Source organism: Pecten maximus, chromosome 13 (genome assembly GCF_902652985.1).
Source record: "Pecten maximus chromosome 13, xPecMax1.1, whole genome shotgun sequence".
NCBI lineage: Eukaryota > Metazoa > Mollusca > Bivalvia > Pectinida > Pectinidae > Pecten > Pecten maximus.
The window spans coordinates 17990105-18009959 of record NC_047027.1 but is presented as its reverse complement, the minus strand read 5'-3'; the positions used below and the strand labels follow the sequence as shown (position 1 = coordinate 18009959).

The following is a 19855-nucleotide window of genomic DNA, read 5'->3' as shown; positions in this document are numbered from 1 at the left end:
ATGTATTATTGAAGATAATAATACATTATCACATGTAATTCACTGTGGAGAGCAAACACACTACTTGCCATGAAATGTGTAGAATGACTACCTGTGGCAGAAGAATTTAACAAATTAACAAAGAAAAATATCGAAAAGCAGAATCCTAAAATGTATACCTAATTCATTTTACAACAATTGTGATAGACATGTAGCAATCTTTAACAAAAAAAAACTTAGGGTCTGGTAGCCAGTCTATATAGGGACCCACATGGTTGGGCATGTGACTCCCATACCTTTTAACATCTAGGCGAATCAAACCCCGAACACCTACGTGAAAGGTTAGTGTGCACCACTCACCCAATCACCCAAATAGTTTCTAACTTATGAAATAGTTTGTTACCCAGAGTCCTAAAATGATATCTTATAAGTTGGAAATATAGTTTGGAGTATTCAAAGCATTCTTGGTTTTTATATAAAACAGGAAAATAAAAACCATGAAATTTTAGGAAAGAAATTACAAATAAGTATTTGTCAATATTCTGCAGAATGTTGACATGGTGGTGTTGCACATAATTTCATATCCCCGAAGAGAAGTTGTTCCAGATATTTTTGTTTTAGATTTTTATAAGATTATTTTTTACCTTTCCTAGCCCAAAGGGCCAGTGGCCTTAATATATGACACAATATGGTTGTTGTTCTCTGTTTGTCTTCTGCCCTGCATCAACTTCTTTCAAACAACATTTTTTCAAAAACAAAAAGCCTCAAGTCTTTGGCCGGTAGGTTCCTGGGATATAAAGCTGAACAAAGTTTACTAAAGTCAATTGCCTTAACCTATCTTGAAAGTCTTAGGGTTCAAATTAATTAAAACATTCAATCAACTTCTCCTCATCGCCTATATAAATGGGGTAGAATTGAGAAATTTAGCTACTAGCTAGGTTACTGGGATGATGGCTAACAGTCACTCAACTTTCTCTGGTCAATTAGAAATGCTTACAGAATTTAGATATTTCACTGGTAGGTTCCTGCGATATTTAAAGTCACAGGAGACAAAATTTGTTAAAGCATTGAAAAATTCTAAGAGATATACAATCAAAGTGACTACCAGAAGATGGATGTTGCAGGCCCATTGGGCCTTTTAAATCTCAATCTCATGGGCCTCATATTAATGTCATTAATCTCTTTCCAGATTGGATTGTTTCAACGGCAGCGGCCGCAGTTATACAGACAACACTGAACAAAATGCCACTGATGGAGGGTAAAATTTCTGTAACTGAAAGGACATCAACTACTGTGAATGCCAAGTTTGACATCACTTTTGACCTGGATATGGGTAAGTTTTTAAATATCCATGTATACATAAGAAAATTTGAGGGTGTTTATATGCAGTTTTTTTGTTTTAAAGCTGATGAATTGTCTGGGGCAAATATATACCGCGGATTTCAGTTTATCCACATGTGTCAATGATACTGTTTGGGTTATGGGGTCAAGATTAAATTATTTTGAACAATTCTGACCAAATTTGTGGGTACCAGTGGATGTTAACTGAGTTTTAGTTGTCAGTTTGAGTTATCAGAGTTTGACTGTGAATTATTTTGTTGAATTTCAGGAAATATACCTGTAACCTCCATTCAGACTGCGACTGACAAAAGTCAGTTAACAGCCTCGATCAGTGAAGGTACAGCTGGAGTCGCAGGTCTTGGAAACCTCAACCTACAACTGGGGGAGAATATTCTCGCACCACCTATTCCTACCCCAATAACAGCAGATAAGGTACCAGATTTATAGTATATATATCTTAGTAGAGTGGATCCTCCTAATAAAGATGTTTTATTTTCCAGAGACAAAAATATAATAACCAGGTAAGTAATTAAAGGGCTCTAGTTGAACCAGAACTGAGATCAGCTATATTTGGCAAGTTATAAATTCACAAAAAATCAACACAAAAACGAAAATCAAGGTCAAAGGTCAAGGTCTTAAGGCCCAAAGGTCAAGGTCAAATTATGTATAATTTCAATGACCATTTTGCTATGGCATGATGAGGCAAAATTAGATTAATCAAGGTAACAGCTGTCAAAAGGTTTTCCAGAAGTGTCAGGATGACCTATCTATAGCCTTTGTTGTTTGCAGTCTGTTTTTCAACCATATGTTCACTTTTCATATTTCTAGTTGCTTTCACATGTTGGATTCGATCAGCTCAATCTTTTTTGAAATGATACAAAGATAGTCCCTATCAAGTGTTATTTTTAGGGTTGGTCCAAAATCCAGTATTGCCTCCATAGCCTCCATCTTGGCTGACACAGTTTTTCTTAATTACTTTAATTTTAATCTTCTTCTCAAGTTTCACTAGTGAGATTCAGCTCAAACTTGCCTTAAATAATCCTGAGGTGGTCCTAACCAAGTTTTGTTATTTTTTAGGTAGGTCTGAAATCAAAGATGGCCACCATGGCTGCCATCTTTCAAACCAAATTTTAAAATTCTTTACAAGGTTCACCCATTAGATTCAGCTCAAACTGATCGTAAGATGGTAATTCTGACCAACTGGTGTTGCTTTCTGGGTTAATCAGAACTGAAAGATGGCTACCACATCTATCAGGTACACTATATTGATGAGTTTGTATACTACAATAGCACTAAGGTCTGTAAAGTCAGATGACCATTAAGTCCCATTGTCCTCTCGCTAAAAAATGCTCTGTTATTGTTCTTGCAGATCCAGACAGCTTTGAGAACTGCCATAGGTGCAATATGTCCAAAGGAATTCAATCAGCAGGAAGCAGCAAGGCTCCTGGAAGACTTTGAATCAGCACAAGGCTTAACGTGTGGCGATACATTGGACACAACAGTAGATGCTTTCTGTGGTCGGAGCTCCCTGAAAAACCCAAGTTGCATCTTCAAACGACAAACAAGGCAGGCTTTCTCTGCAGATCTAAAGGTCAGTATGAGGTATCACACATTGAGGCTATGATGTAGTGGTAGACACTGGGCTGATAATACAACCACACTAATCAATCACAGGCTGTGGACTGTTTAGTATTCTTAAACAAGATAATTTACTGATTTTGTCAACATATCTGTTAATGAGTATTTCAGCTGAATATGTCTACTGTCTGTAGTATTAATTCAGCTGTGTATTTTAGCTGTTAATGAGTGTTTCAGCTGAATATGTCTACTGTCTGTAGTATTAATTCAGCTGTGTATTTTAACTGTTAATGAGTATTTCAGCTGAATATGTCTACTGTTAAGTAGTATTAATTCAGCTGTGTATTTTAGCTGTTAATGAGTGTTTCAGCTGAATATGTCTACTGTCTGTAGTATTAATTCAGCTGTGTATTTTAACTGTTAATCAGTATTTCAGCTGAATATGTCTACTGTTAAGTAGTATTAATTCAGCTGTGTATTTTAGCTGTTAATGAGTATTTCAGCTGAATATGTCTACTGTTAAGTAGTATTAATTCAGCTGTGTATTTTAGCTGTTAATGAGTATTTCAGCTGAATATGTCTACTGTCTGTTAAGTAGTATTAATTCAGCTGTGTATTTTAGCTGTTAATGAGTATTTCAGCTGAATATGTCTACTGTTAAGTAGTATTAATTCAGCTGTGTATTTTAGCTGTTAATGAGTATTTCAGCTGAATATGTCTACTGTCTGTTAAGTAGTATTAATTCAGCTGTGTATTTTAGCTGTTAATGAGTATTTCAGCTGAATATGTCTACTGTTAAGTAGTATTAATTCAGCTGTGTATTTTAGCTGTTAATGTGTGTTTCAGCTGAATATGTCTACTGTCTGTTAAGTAGTATTAATTCAGCTGTGTATTTTAGCTGTTAATGAGTGTTTCAGCTGAATATGTCTACTGTCTGTTAAGTATAGTATTAATTCAGCTGTGTATTTTAGCTGTTAATGAGTATTTCAGCTGAATATGTCTACTGTCTGTTAAGTAGTATTAATTCAGCTGTGTATTTTAGCTGTTAATGAGTGTTTCAGCTGAATATGTCTACTGTCTGTTAAGTATAGTATTAATTCAGCTGTGTATTTTAGCTGTTAATGAGTATTTCAGCTGAATATGTCTACTGTCTGTTAAGTAGTATTAATTCAGCTGTGTATTTTAGCTGTTAATGAGTGTTTCAGCTGAATATGTCTACTGTCTGTTAAGTATAGTATTAATTCAGCTGTGTATTTTAGCTGTTAATGAGTATTTCAGCTGAATATGTCTACTGTCTGTTAAGTAGTATTAATTCAGCTGTGTATTTTAGCTGTTAATGAGTATTTCAGCTGAATATGTCTACTGTCTGTTAAGTAGTATTAATTCAGCTGTGTATTTTAGCTGTTAATCAGTATTTCAGCTGAATATGTCTACTGTCTGTTAAGTAGTATTAATTCAGCTGTGTATTTTAACTGTTAATGAGTATTTCAGCTGAATATGTCTACTGTCTGTTAAGTAGTATTAATTCAGCTGTGTATTTTAACTGTTAATGAGTGTTTCAGCTGAATATGTCTACTGTCTGTTAAGTAGTATTAATTCAGCTGTGTATTTTAACTGTTAATGAGTATTTCAGCTGAATATGTCTACTGTCTGTTAAGTAGTATTAATTCAGCTGTGTATTTTAGCTGTTAATGAGTGTTTCAGCTGAATATGTCTACTGTCTGTTAAGTAGTATTAATTCAGCTGTGTATTTTAGCTGTTAATGAGTGTTTCAGCTGAATATGTCTACTGTCTGTTAAGTATAGTATTAATTCAGCTGTGTATTTTAGCTGTTAATGAGTATTTCAGCTGAATATGTCTACTGTCTGTTAAGTAGTATTAATTCAGCTGTGTATTTTAGCTGTTAATGAGTATTTCAGCTGAATATGTCTACTGTCTGTTAAGTAGTATTAATTCAGCTGTGTATTTTAGCTGTTAATCAGTATTTCAGCTGAATATGTCTACTGTTAAGTAGTATTAATTCAGCTGTGTATTTTAGCTGTTAATGAGTATTTCAGCTGAATATGTCTACTGTCTGTTAAGTAGTATTAATTCAGCTGTGTATTTTAGCTGTTAATGAGTGTTTCAGCTGAATATGTCTACTGTCTGTTAAGTAGTATTAATTCAGCTGTGTATTTTAGCTGTTAATGAGTGTTTCAGCTGAATATGTCTACTGTCTGTTAAGTAGTATTAATTCAGCTGTGTATTTTAACTGTTAATGAGTGTTTCAGCTGAATATGTCTACTGTCTGTTAAGTATAGTATTAATTCAGCTGTGTATTTTAACTGTTAATGAGTGTTTCAGCTGAATATGTCTACTGTCTGTTAAGTAGTATTAATTCAGCTGTGTATTTTAGCTGTTAATGAGTATTTCAGCTGAATATGTCTACTGTCTGTTAAGTATAGTATTAATTCAGCTGTGTATTTTAACTGTTAATGAGTGTTTCAGCTGAATATGTCTACTGTCTGTTAAGTAGTATTAATTCAGCTGTGTATTTTAGCTGTTAATGAGTATTTCAGCTGAATATGTCTACTGTCTGTTAAGTATAGTATTAATTCAGCTGTGTATTTTAACTGTTAATGAGTGTTTCAGCTGAATATGTCTACTGTCTGTTAAGTAGTATTAATTCAGCTGTGTATTTTAGCTGTTAATGAGTATTTCAGCTGAATATGTCTACTGTCTGTTAAGTATAGTATTAATTCAGCTGTGTATTTTAGCTGTTAATGAGTGTTTCAGCTGAATATGTCTACTGTCTGTTAAGTAGTATTAATTCAGCTGTGTATTTTAGCTGTTAATGAGTATTTCAGCTGAATATGTCTACTGTCTGTTAAGTATAGTATTAATTCAGCTGTGTATTTTAACTGTTAATGAGTGTTTCAGCTGAATATGTCTACTGTCTGTTAAGTAGTATTAATTCAGCTGTGTATTTTAGCTGTTAATGAGTGTTTCAGCTGAATATGTCTACTGTCTGTTAAGTAGTATTAATTCAGCTGTGTATTTTAGCTGTTAATGAGTATTTCAGCTGAATATGTCTACTGTCTGTTAAGTATAGTATTAATTCAGCTGTTTATTTTAACTGTTAATGAGTGTTTCAGCTGAATATGTCTACTGTCTGTTAAGTAGTATTAATTCAGCTGTGTATTTTAGCTGTTAATGAGTATTTCAGCTGAATATGTCTACTGTCTGTTAAGTAGTATTAATTCAGCTGTGTATTTTAGCTGTTAATCAGTATTTCAGCTGAATATGTCTACTGTCTGTTAAGTAGTATTAATTCAGCTGTGTATTTTAACTGTTAATGAGTATTTCAGCTGAATATGTCTACTGTCTGTTAAGTAGTATTAATTCAGCTGTGTATTTTAACTGTTAATGAGTGTTTCAGCTGAATATGTCTACTGTCTGTTAAGTAGTATTAATTCAGCTGTGTATTTTAACTGTTAATGAGTATTTCAGCTGAATATGTCTACTGTCTGTTAAGTAGTATTAATTCAGCTGTGTATTTTAGCTGTTAATGAGTGTTTCAGCTGAATATGTCTACTGTCTGTTAAGTAGTATTAATTCAGCTGTGTATTTTAGCTGTTAATGAGTGTTTCAGCTGAATATGTCTACTGTCTGTTAAGTATAGTATTAATTCAGCTGTGTATTTTAGCTGTTAATGAGTATTTCAGCTGAATATGTCTACTGTCTGTTAAGTAGTATTAATTCAGCTGTGTATTTTAGCTGTTAATGAGTATTTCAGCTGAATATGTCTACTGTCTGTTAAGTAGTATTAATTCAGCTGTGTATTTTAGCTGTTAATCAGTATTTCAGCTGAATATGTCTACTGTTAAGTAGTATTAATTCAGCTGTGTATTTTAGCTGTTAATGAGTATTTCAGCTGAATATGTCTACTGTCTGTTAAGTAGTATTAATTCAGCTGTGTATTTTAGCTGTTAATGAGTGTTTCAGCTGAATATGTCTACTGTCTGTTAAGTAGTATTAATTCAGCTGTGTATTTTAGCTGTTAATGAGTGTTTCAGCTGAATATGTCTACTGTCTGTTAAGTAGTATTAATTCAGCTGTGTATTTTAACTGTTAATGAGTGTTTCAGCTGAATATGTCTACTGTCTGTTAAGTATAGTATTAATTCAGCTGTGTATTTTAACTGTTAATGAGTGTTTCAGCTGAATATGTCTACTGTCTGTTAAGTAGTATTAATTCAGCTGTGTATTTTAGCTGTTAATGAGTGTTTCAGCTGAATATGTCTACTGTCTGTTAAGTATAGTATTAATTCAGCTGTGTATTTTAACTGTTAATGAGTGTTTCAGCTGAATATGTCTACTGTCTGTTAAGTAGTATTAATTCAGCTGTGTATTTTAGCTGTTAATGAGTATTTCAGCTGAATATGTCTACTGTCTGTTAAGTATAGTATTAATTCAGCTGTGTATTTTAACTGTTAATGAGTGTTTCAGCTGAATATGTCTACTGTCTGTTAAGTAGTATTAATTCAGCTGTGTATTTTAGCTGTTAATGAGTATTTCAGCTGAATATGTCTACTGTCTGTTAAGTATAGTATTAATTCAGCTGTGTATTTTAGCTGTTAATGAGTGTTTCAGCTGAATATGTCTACTGTCTGTTAAGTAGTATTAATTCAGCTGTGTATTTTAGCTGTTAATGAGTATTTCAGCTGAATATGTCTACTGTCTGTTAAGTATAGTATTAATTCAGCTGTGTATTTTAACTGTTAATGAGTGTTTCAGCTGAATATGTCTACTGTCTGTTAAGTAGTATTAATTCAGCTGTGTATTTTAGCTGTTAATGAGTGTTTCAGCTGAATATGTCTACTGTCTGTTAAGTAGTATTAATTCAGCTGTGTATTTTAGCTGTTAATGAGTATTTCAGCTGAATATGTCTACTGTCTGTTAAGTATAGTATTAATTCAGCTGTTTATTTTAACTGTTAATGAGTGTTTCAGCTGAATATGTCTACTGTCTGTTAAGTAGTATTAATTCAGCTGTGTATTTTAGCTGTTATTGAGTATTTTCATCTGTTAATGAGGCTGGTAGCTAAACGTCTAATAACTATGTACAGACAATAACTTGTAAAACCCTTTGAGATTGTAATTATTGCTACGTGTATCATAAAGAAACATAAAAGAACTAATTGTTATTACCTTTATTGACATACATGAAGTTCAAACCAGAAATTCTTTCTACATTTCAAAGTTTATTGCTTAATGACGCCTAGCTTTTTCCAACAACTGACTTTAATGACATCCTGTAACATCTGACCATATCTACCAGAACGGTGACATGCTCCTCTGTTATTGCCTACACTGACTTTACTGACCACTGACTTTACTGACCACTGACATAAATGACCACTGACTTTACTGACCACTGACTTTACTGACAACTGACTTTACTGACCACTGACTTTACTGACCACTGACTTTAATGACATCCTTTTATTTCTGACCATATCTACCAGAATGGTGTCACGCTGCAGTCATAATGCCTACACTGACTTTAATGACATGCTGTATCAACTGACCATATCTATTGGAATGTCGACATGCTATTTGCTGTCATTGTTGACAATACACTGACATATCACACACATTGACTTAGTCCAATACAGTGCTGGTTAAGTCAGCTAGGTTTCAGTGTAAAGTCAGACTAAACATGCAATTAAAATGTACTCTTTGTTTTGTTTTCAAGATGTGCTTTGCCTACAAAGGGAACATGTCTGACAATTTTAAATCTGTGTGCCTGGAAAGCAGTGGTTCAAATCGGACTGTCTTTACACCAACCCACCTCTCCACCATTGAAAGGTAAATCATACTAGATTAGATTTGTTTTAGTTTTGTGCCTATATATACATGTGTGATATCAAACGTTGACTTTTCACTCAATACAAATATTCTTATTTTACTTTTAACACATTGAATAACTTCCAAGAGTCATGATATTTCACCAGAACTTAAATACTTTTTAAAAAGACAGATTTCCAACTTGAAGTTTCTTCCACAAAAATGACCTTGATCTTCTTTTAAGGTCATAGAAATCTTGTACTAAACTTTTGATACAACCTCTTCTCCATAGCCAAGAGCTCAGGATTGTGTTATTGAGTCATTCTTAAAAGTACTGTGATATTGCTTGAAAGGATGTCCAAATCAATCCCTTACATCAGAAGGGATAAAAATGTGTTAAAATCCTTAAAAACAAATTATGAAATATTCCTGTGGTATTGATTTAAATTGCTAAAAGCATGGTGTGATAAATGTCAATCTCAATTTTGTTAAAATAAATGACTTTGATTTGATGTACATTTAAGGTCACAGGGGACAAATGTGCTAAATCCACAGGGTTACAATATTTGACATTCATCAATTACTGAATACATAGATAAGGTAATAAGTCAGCTTCCTCATCTATGACATTTACCATCCTTGAAATTCACATCAATTAAATCTCCCAACAAAGTCGACATAAAAAAATACTCAACAGATGAGCGATGCGAACCCATTGGGCCTCTTGTGATCAAGTGACAATGATTTGAACTAGTAACAGTTTCTTTATATTAAGATTTTAACTATCCTGGAGTTTTCATACATTAAATTAAGACTGTTCATTGAATATCAGATTTTATTTCAAATTTTAATTGTTGAATGTTCAAATTTTATTTTAGATTTTAATTGTTGATTCTCAATTGACAGATGTTTGATAGATAATGTACACTTTTTGTAAAGCCTGATATATGTTTATATATAACTCTTTGAATTTAATTTAATTTAATTTAAATGTTTAAAAAGTAAAATTGTCAGTAAAAACAAGCTCAGTAAAAAAATGTGGCAAATGGAAAAAGATAATTATGATGATGCTATGTTTTGGTGAATCACATACGCATTAACGAACAGAATTGTGCCATTATTTCTTCTTGATCTTACATTTTATAATTAGAAAGTTTACTTGACTTGTGTCAGTGATCATTTACAACTGTTCATGTACACTCTTGTATTTTGTAGCTGGAACTACACCTGTGTGACTTTGAGTGATTTGGTATCTACAGAATGTACACATGTGGTCAGTGTAGAATTTCATGGTTACCAGGGAGACCGCTGGATAGATGCTTTTATGGTAACCGAAAACACAGACTTCTTTAATAACGGACCAGGTATTTAAATGTTTTTTAATTTCCATTGTTTGTTTAAGTTATTAGCCTGTGAACAGCCCTTGTCATTTTGATTTGTGGTCTTTTTGTCGTAGCTGGTGGCTACCTCACTGAACAATTTACAGAAGTCCGGGTCAAAGCAAAAACAATGTTTCCAATCAAACAACAGCCATGTCTAGATAAACATGTAAACATTAATGTATCAGCAGGCTAGGTTTATTTAGTCGAGGGGAGTTTCAGTTACCAAGCCAATAATCATTATGTTTGGTGGGTTTAATGTCCCTTGATCAACCATTGGGACATTTTGAGACTGGGTCTCATAGTAATAGTTGGTGACTGCTTCACTGAAAAACATACAAGAGGCTGGTCACATGCCATCCAGATCAATTACAGTTAATTTAATGTGTCTTGCCCAAGGCCACTACCATAACAGCACAGACCAGCCTGTTTTTCAGCTTCCCCAGATACACATACACACAATGGTAGGGAGCTCATACTATTCACCTTCAATCTTCACCTGGGGTTACTTGTTTGACCCTGTAACCATTCACACAATTATTATAGCTGGTTAAAGTAATGAAGCATCTTTAAGAAGTATGCTGATGCACCCTACAATATCAAAGTATTAATTCTTTTAATTGTTTGTAATGTACTTACATTAAGTCAGAAATTTTTGTTGTTATAGATTTCGTTGATTTCTTTGGTGTTTTAATCATGATATTTTTTAGGGTAGCATTTTTATACTACATTTCAAAAAAGAGTTAGTGCCCTTTGCTTATACCTCTGTAACAGTAGACGTATGTTAAATTGTCACGAGACTTCCTCAGTTTTCACTTCTTCCTGTGGAACTGTGGAGTATTCAGTTGTGTTTTTCTGAGCAGCATTTTGATTTGACTAATTTTGAAACACTTTTTACAGTTAATTTAACATTAGTTATTTCAGTGATGAAATCTTGTCTGAATATCAGAATTGGAATGACTCTTGGTAGACTTTGTCATTGTGAAATTGACTGCAAACTAATACTTTGTAGACAGTTAATCAATACGAGGTTGTACGTTGTATTAAATCATGTTACAAAAAAAATTGTTATTAGAATTTATTCTGCAGCCAGATTATTTTCATTGAAATTGAAAAATGTTTATTTATGTCAGAAAATGTGATGAACCAGATACGGCCGCAACCAAGACTTGGGTCAGGAGAGGGACAACTTGTCGGAGATGTTAGTGTGGTAAAGGAAGTTGATCAGGATGGTAGTGACGCCTTTCTGATAACAATCGTACCACAGGAATGTGGATATGCCATACCTCAAATCAAGCCTTATGGTTCGGTAAATATGATATAACATTGAACATCAAAGCTGTATGTGCCGTAGAAATGTGTAAAGTTACGGTATAATTTTGCTTAAACTTTAACATTGTAGGACTTGTACATTTTGGCCACTGCATTTATTTGTACATTTTGGCCACTGCATTTATTTGTACATTTTGGCCACTGCAGTTATTTGTACATTTTGGCCACTGCATTTATTTGTACATTTTGGCCACTGCATTTATTATTACATTTTGGCCACTGCATTTATTTGTACATTTTGGCCACTGCATTTATTTGTACATTTTGGCCACTGCATTTATTTGTACATTTTGACCACTGCATTTATTTGTACATTTTGGCCACTGCATTTATTTGTACATTTTGGCCACTGCATTTATTTGTACATTTTGGCCACTGCAGTTATTTGTACATTTTGGCCACTGCAGTTATTTGTACATTTTGGCCACTGCATTTATTTGTACATTTTGGCCACTGCATTTATTTGTACATGTTGGCCACTGCAGTTATTTGTACATTTTGGCCACTGCATTTATTTGTACATTTTGGCCACTGCATTTATTTGTACATTCTGGCCACTGCATTTATTTGTACATTTTGGCCACTGCATTTATTTGTATATTTTGGCCACTGCATTTATTTGTACATTTTGGCCACTGCAGTTATTTGTACATTTTGGCCACTGCATTTATTTGTACATTTTGGCCACTGCAGTTATTTGTACATTTTGGCCACTGCAGTTATTTGTACATTTTGGCCACTGCAGTTATTTGTACATTTTGGCCACTGCAATTATTTGTACATTTTGGCCACTGCAGTTATTTTAATTATGAAAACTGCCCTGTTTGAGTCTTTTGCAACTGGAGATATTGTTTTTAGCTCACCAATTATGAGTAACTGAGAGCTAATGCTGTCACCCCGGCGTCGGTTTTTGGAGTAAGTTTTTGGAAAGCTTGTAAGTCCAAAAGTATACACCTCATTCCCTTCTTAATTGGTTTATACATTCATTAGAGGTCTAGGAGTGATGTTATGGCAAAATCATGCAGAAAAAAAAATTGTTGTTTTTTTCGCATTTTATCATTTTGTGGACTTAAATTTTTTGGCACCAAAACCCACTTTAAAGTTTTTAAGGTCAGTTTTTGGAAAGCTTGTAAGTCCAAAAGTATACACCTCATTCCCTTCTAAATTGGTTTATACATTCATTAGAGGTCTAGGAGTGATGTTATAGCAAAATCATGCAGAAGAAAATTGTGATTTTTTCGCATTTTACCATATTGTGGACTTAGATTTTTTTTTGCACCAAAACTCACTTTAAAGTTTTGGGGGTAATTAAGTCCAAAAGTATACACCTATCACCCTTCTAATTGGTTTATACATTCATTAGAGATCCAGGAGTGATGCTGTGGCAAATCATGCAGAAAAAAATTGGCATTTTACTATTTAGTGGACATACTTTTTTTGACACAAAAACTCACTTGAAAGATTTTGGGAGTTAGTTTTGAAAAGCTTGTAAGTCCACACCCTTCTTATTTGGTTTATACATCCATTAGAGGTCTAGGAGCGATATTATGTGACATGCAATTTCCAAATGACATGCTTATACATACATAAACAATGAATGCATAGTGAGATTGCTGCCGCCGGTGAGCTTTCGCAATCATTGATTGCGCTTGTTATCCTCAAACTAAGCCCCGTCCCTTACTATAATTGCATTGAAAATTTGGGGGCTAATTTGCAAACCACTTAATTTGATTATAGCTTACTTTAATTTTCATGTTAATAATTCTGCCTAGATGAAGGAGATGGCTTATTTGTTGCCATAGGTTTATATTATAAAATTTGTGAAATGCAGTTATCACTGTATTTAAGTACAAATAAGCCCCTGTCTACAAATAAACCCTTTTCTACCAATAAGTCCCTGTCTTCGGCTAAGCCCCTGTCCACCAAAGGACCAAGATGAGCTAATGCCATACCGTGGCGTCCGGCATGCGGTATGTCATTCCGTCTGTCAGTCCTTCTGTTGGTCCTTCACCAATTACCTTGTTAACATGATAATTGAGTAAATGTCGATCAGATTTAATGAAACTTTGCATGCAGCCATATATTGACAAGATCTCAGACGAGTTCGAAAATCCAAATTATTCAACAGTAACCTACAGAGTTATTGCCCTTTGTAATGATATTATTATAGGACCTTGTAAACATGAAAATTCAAGTAAATATCAAACAAGGTTGATGAAACTTTGTAGGTGTGTGCAGTCATATATCATTAACATCACGGACAAGTTAGAAGATCGAAATTATTCAACAGTTACTAACAGAGTTATTGCCCTTTGTAATAATACCATTATTGGACCTTGTAAACATGACAATTCAAGTAAATCTCAACTTAGTCTGAGGACGCCTTGTATGCAGGCATATATCGGCAAGATCTTGGACAAGTTTGAATGTTGAAATTAATTGACAGTCACTTACAGAGTTATTGCCCTTTGTATAATATTATTGGACCTTGTGAATATGTGAACTGGAGTTATTGTATGGCCCTTTATAATAATATCATCTGGCCCAAAGGGTTAATCTTTTAAAATGCCCTTAGTCCTGAAAATTAAATGGATTTTGATGAAATTTGGTCTGGAGAATTATTTGGCAGTGTTGTATGTTGCATAAATGAAGGATATGACACCATTTGGGCAGGAGAAAAGGGCCAAATAGGGGAAAGATAGCAGGAAAAAAACCAATCTTAAAAAACTTTCTCTTTTTGAAAATTGGCAGGATTAAGTCAACCTGTAGTTTGAACCATTGTTGAGAGAGTCAGTTCCAATGTAGGAAAATAGAAGGAAATTAAACTTATATCAGAATATTTTGCCATAGTTACTGAAATATCCAAGTGAGCAATGCAGGCCTTCTAGGCCTCTTGTTCTAGTTGTATTTATTTTGATTTACTGTGATGATCTTTTATTTTATTTGGTTTCATAGCAAGCAAATGCAGATGGAGACTTCCAAGTAGGACCAAATGGTTTGGTAGAATGCACAACAACTACATCCGCTAACCCACCTGTAACTGGATCAGTCACGCTCGGATTCATGGGAAAGAGTATAAGTGAGTAATTATCTATACTTAATAAAAAACATCTTACCTTTGAAACTATTTTATTTTGACACTGATCTTAAAAAAGATGGCCGACAGGCAGCCATTTTGAATTTTAACATAAATAAGCTACTAATACTTAAAAACATCAGATTGAACTGAGCTAGGCTGAAGGACTGGAGTGCCACTGGCAGCTCATGGTTAGATTGGTCAGATTGTCAGTTTTCATCAAGAGTTCAGAGGTCACACTGGCTGACTTTACTGTTATTGTTTGACAGCTGTAATGGCCGATGCATCTGCAGATCAAATCCAACAAGATTTTCAAAATAAAGGTGAATTTGTGAGTGTGGATCACACTGGCAACTGCTCTGACTTCCAATGGGATATTACATGGACCAATCGTATGGGTAACCAGCCCGAGATGACTGTAAGTAATGCATTCTATTTACATAAGAGTTTGACTTATTAACTAAGATTACATATTGTATTATAGATGGTAATGTACAACAATTTGATTTGTTAACTAGATTATATATTGTATTATAGATGGTAATGTACAACAATTTGATTTGTTAACTAGATTACATATTGTATTATAGATGGTAATGTACAACAATTTGATTTGTTAACTAGATTATATATTGTATAGATGGTAACGCATGACAATTTGATTTCTTAACTAGCACCCACTGACAACACACCAGTATCCACTGACAACACACCAGTAACCACTGACAACACACCAGTACCCACTGACAACACACCAGTAACCACTGACAACACCAGTACCCACTGACAACACACCAGTACCCATTGACAACACACCAGTAATCACTGACAACACACCAGTAACCATTGACAACACACAAGTAACCACTGACAACACACCAGTACCCACTGACAACACACCAGTACCCACTGACAACACACAAGTAACCACTGACAACACACCAGTACCCACTGACAACACACCAGTACCCACTGACAACACACCAGTACCCATTGACAACACACCAGTACCCAGACAACACACCAAAACCCACAGACAACACACCAGTACCCAGACAACATACCTGTACCCACTGACAACACACCAGTAATCACTGACAACACACCTGTAACCACTGACAACACACAAGTTACCACTGACAACACACCAGTACCCACTGACAACACACAAGTAACCACTGACAATTAACACACCAGTACCCACTGACAACACACCAGTATCCACTGACAATACATCAGTACCCACTGACAACACACCAGTACACACCGACAACACACAAGTACACACCGACAACACACAAGTTCCCACTGACAATACACCAGTACACACTGACAATACACCAGTACCCACTGACAACACACAAGTAACCACTGACAACACACCAGTACCCACTGACAACACACCAGTACCCACTGACAACACACAAGTAACCACTGACAATTAACACACCAGTACCCACTGACAACACACCAGTACCCACTGACAACACACCAGTACCCAGACAACACACCAGTACCCACTGACAACACACCAGTACCTACTGGCAACACACCAGTACACACTGACAACACACCAGTACACACCGACAACACACCAGTACCCACTGACAACACACCAGTACCCACTGACAACACACCAGTACCCAGACAACACACCAGTTACCACTGACAACACACCAAAACCCACAGACAACACACCAGTACCTACTGACAACACACAAGTTCCCACTGACAACAACACCCATTGACTACACACCAGTACCCAATGACAACACACCAGTACCCAGACAACATACCTGTACCCACTGACAACACACCAGTAATCACTGACAACACACCTGTAACCACTGACAACACACAAGTTACCACTGACAACACACGAAAACCCACAGACAACACACCAGTACCTACTGACAACACACAAGTTACCACTGACAACACACCAGTACCAAGACAACACAACTGTTCCCACCGACAACACACCAGTAGCAAGACAACACAACTGTTCCCACTGACAACACACCAGTACCCATTGACAACACAACAGTTCCCACTGACAACACACCAGTACCCATTGACAACACAACAGTTCCCACTGACAACACACCAGTGACCAACTGACAACACACCAGTTCCCACTGACAACAACAGTTTCCACTGACAACACACCAGTACCCACTGACAACACACCAGTAACCATTGACAACACACCAGTACCCATTGACAACACACCAGTACCCACTGACAACACACCAGTACCCACTGACAACACACCAAAACCCACAGACAACACACCAGTACCCAGACAACACACCAGTTACCACTGACAACACACCAAAACCCACAGACAACACACCAGTACCTACTGACAACACACAAGTTCCCACTGACAACACAACAACACCCAATGACAACACACCAGTACCCAGACAACATACCTGTACCCACTGACAACACACCAGTAATCACTGACAACACACCTGTAACCACTGACAACACACAAGTTACCACTGACAACACACGAAAACCCACAGACAACACACCAGTACCTACTGACAACACACCAGTTCCCACTGACAACACACCAGTACCCACTGACAACACACCAGTACCCACTGACAACACACCAGTACCCACTGACAACACACCAGTACCCACAGACAACACACCAGTACCCACTGACAACACACCAGTACCCAGACAACACACCAGTACCCACTGACAACACACCAGTACCCATTGACAACACACCAGTAATCACTGACAACACACCAGTACACACTGACAACACACCAGTACCCATTGACAACACACCAGTAATCACTGACAACACACCAGTACACACTGACAACACACCAGTACCCATTGACAACACACCAGTACCCACTGACAACACACCAGTACCCATTGACAACACACCAGTACACACTGACAATTAACACACCAGTGACCAACTGACAACACACCAGTACCCATTGACAACACACCAGTAATCACTGACAACACACCAGTACACACTGACAACACACCAGTACCCACTGACAACACACCAGTACCCACTGACAACACACCAGTACCCAATGACAACACACAAGTTACCACTGACAACACACCAGTACCAAGACAACACAACTGTTCCCACTGACAACACACCAGTACCAAGACAACACAACTGTTCCCACTGACAACACACCAGTACCCATTGACAACACAACAGTTCCCACTGACAACACACAAGTTACCACTGACAACACACCAGTACCCACTGACAACACACCAGTGACCAACTGACAACACAACAGTTCCCACTGACAACACACAAGTTACCACTGACAACACACAAGTTCCCACTGACAACACACCAGTAATCACTGACAACACACCAGTACACACTGACAACACACCAGTACCCACTGACAACACACCAGTACCCATTGACAACACAACAGTTCCCACTGACAACACACAAGTTACCACTGACAACACACCAGTACCCACTGACAACACACCAGTGACCAACTGACAACACAACAGTTCCCACTGACAACACACAAGTTACCACTGACAACACACAAGTTCCCACTGACAACACACCAGTACCCAGACAACACACCAGTACCCAGACAACACACCAGTACCCACTGACAACACACCAGTACCCAATGACAATAGAACCCAGTCGTAGCTCTGACGATGCCTATTTTAAGAATTTCTGTTATCTTGAGCTACAACATGCATGACAAACAAAAGACCAGTCAGGTACAGTACTACATATTTATATATCTGAGGAATGGATGATAAGTTGTTAATGAACAATAATATGATGATACTAAATAATGATTACATGAAGGCAGCCAATATCCAAATGATACAGAGATTTATCATTCTGCAACAATTGTAATCAAAGTATTGTTGATACCAAAAGCTGGAGGCCAACAATTTAGCTGGGAATGGTGTCAGCATTACTCTTGAGACCATTGTGAATGGATCCACTAGTCAGGAGATTGGACGTGATCTGACAAGAACAGCACATAGTGGAATACAGGTACGTAACAACAGAGGGTGTATTCTTAAAGAAAACATTAAAATTTGTTAAAAAAAAGATTCTGCTCTTAGGATATATTTTTGAGTTTCCTTACTTCTTTCTGTCTTTCCATCTGTCCATATTTCTTTCTGTCTTTCTGTCTTAACATATCTTTGTCTTTCCATCTGTCTTTAAATCTTTCTGTCTTTCCATCTGTCTATAAATCTTTCTGTCTTTCCATCTGTCTTTAAATCTTTGTCTTTCCAGCTGTCCTTACATCTTTCTGTCTTTCCACCTGTCTATAAATCTTTGTCTTTCCATCTGTCTATAAATCTTTGTCTTTCCATCTGTTTGTACATCTTTCTGTCTTTCCATCTGTTTGTACATCTTTCTGTCTTTCCATCTGTCTTTAAATATTTGTCTTTCCATCTGTCCTTACATCTTTCTGTCTTTCCATCTGTCCTTTACATCTTTCTGTCTTTCCATCTGTCTTTAAATATTTGTCTTTCCATCTGTCCTTTACATCTTTCTGTCTTTCCATCTGTTTGTACATCTTTCTGTCTTTCCATCTGTTTGTACATCTTTCTGTCTTTCTATCTTTCTTTAAATATTTGTCTTTCCATCTGTCCTTTACATCTTTCTGTCTTTCCATCTGTCCTTACATCTTTGTATCTTTCCATACATCCATATATCTTTCTGTATTTCCATCTGTCTTTCCATCTTTCTGTCTTTCCATCTTTCTGTCTTTCCATCTGTCTTTAAATATTTGTCTTTCCATCTGTCCTTAATCTTTCTGTCTTTCCATCTGTCCTTAATCTTTTTGTCTTTTCATCTGTCTTTAAATCTTTGTCTTTCCATCTTTCTGTCTTTTCATACGTCCTTATATCTCTGTATTTACATCGGTCCTTATCTTAGCAAATTATTTCACATCAGGTGGTGGAATGTAATTACTAGCCTAGTAGCCTAATCATTTTATTTAATTAGCTTTTTATCAAAAATTAAGGAAAAGTGTAGGGATTTTATCCTGACTGTTTTTTTCAGGTGAAAGGTTTTATCAACAATATCCCAACAGCCTGTGATCAGGATTGCTCTTTCACCTATTCTGAATCAGCCACCCCGGTTGTTACTGAGATCAGTCCATTACAAGGTAAGATAGCTATATACTCTGGTCAGATCAGTCCATTACAAGGTAAGATAGCTATATACTCCTGTCTTTGGTCAGATCAGTCCATTACAAGGTAAGATAGCTATATACTCTGATCAGATCAGTCCATTACAAGGTGAGATAGCTATATACTCTGGTCAGATCAGTCCATTAC

At 36.0% G+C, this 19855-nt stretch overlaps 1 protein-coding gene across 1 annotated transcript in view; it reads left to right on the top strand.

Moving 5' to 3' along the window:
• LOC117340881 (fibrocystin-L-like) overlaps nt 1–19855 on the top strand; it is a 94989-nt gene that overhangs the window by 3481 nt on the left and 71653 nt on the right. The window contains exons 5-14 of the mRNA XM_033902659.1: nt 1169–1312; nt 1589–1752; nt 2690–2911; nt 8634–8746; nt 9941–10089; nt 11238–11413; nt 14392–14515; nt 14782–14930; nt 18438–18557; nt 19578–19683. Coding sequence (XP_033758550.1) covers nt 1169–1312; nt 1589–1752; nt 2690–2911; nt 8634–8746; nt 9941–10089; nt 11238–11413; nt 14392–14515; nt 14782–14930; nt 18438–18557; nt 19578–19683 — 1467 coding nt within the window. The remainder of the gene's footprint in view (nt 1–1168; nt 1313–1588; nt 1753–2689; nt 2912–8633; nt 8747–9940; nt 10090–11237; nt 11414–14391; nt 14516–14781; nt 14931–18437; nt 18558–19577; nt 19684–19855) is intronic.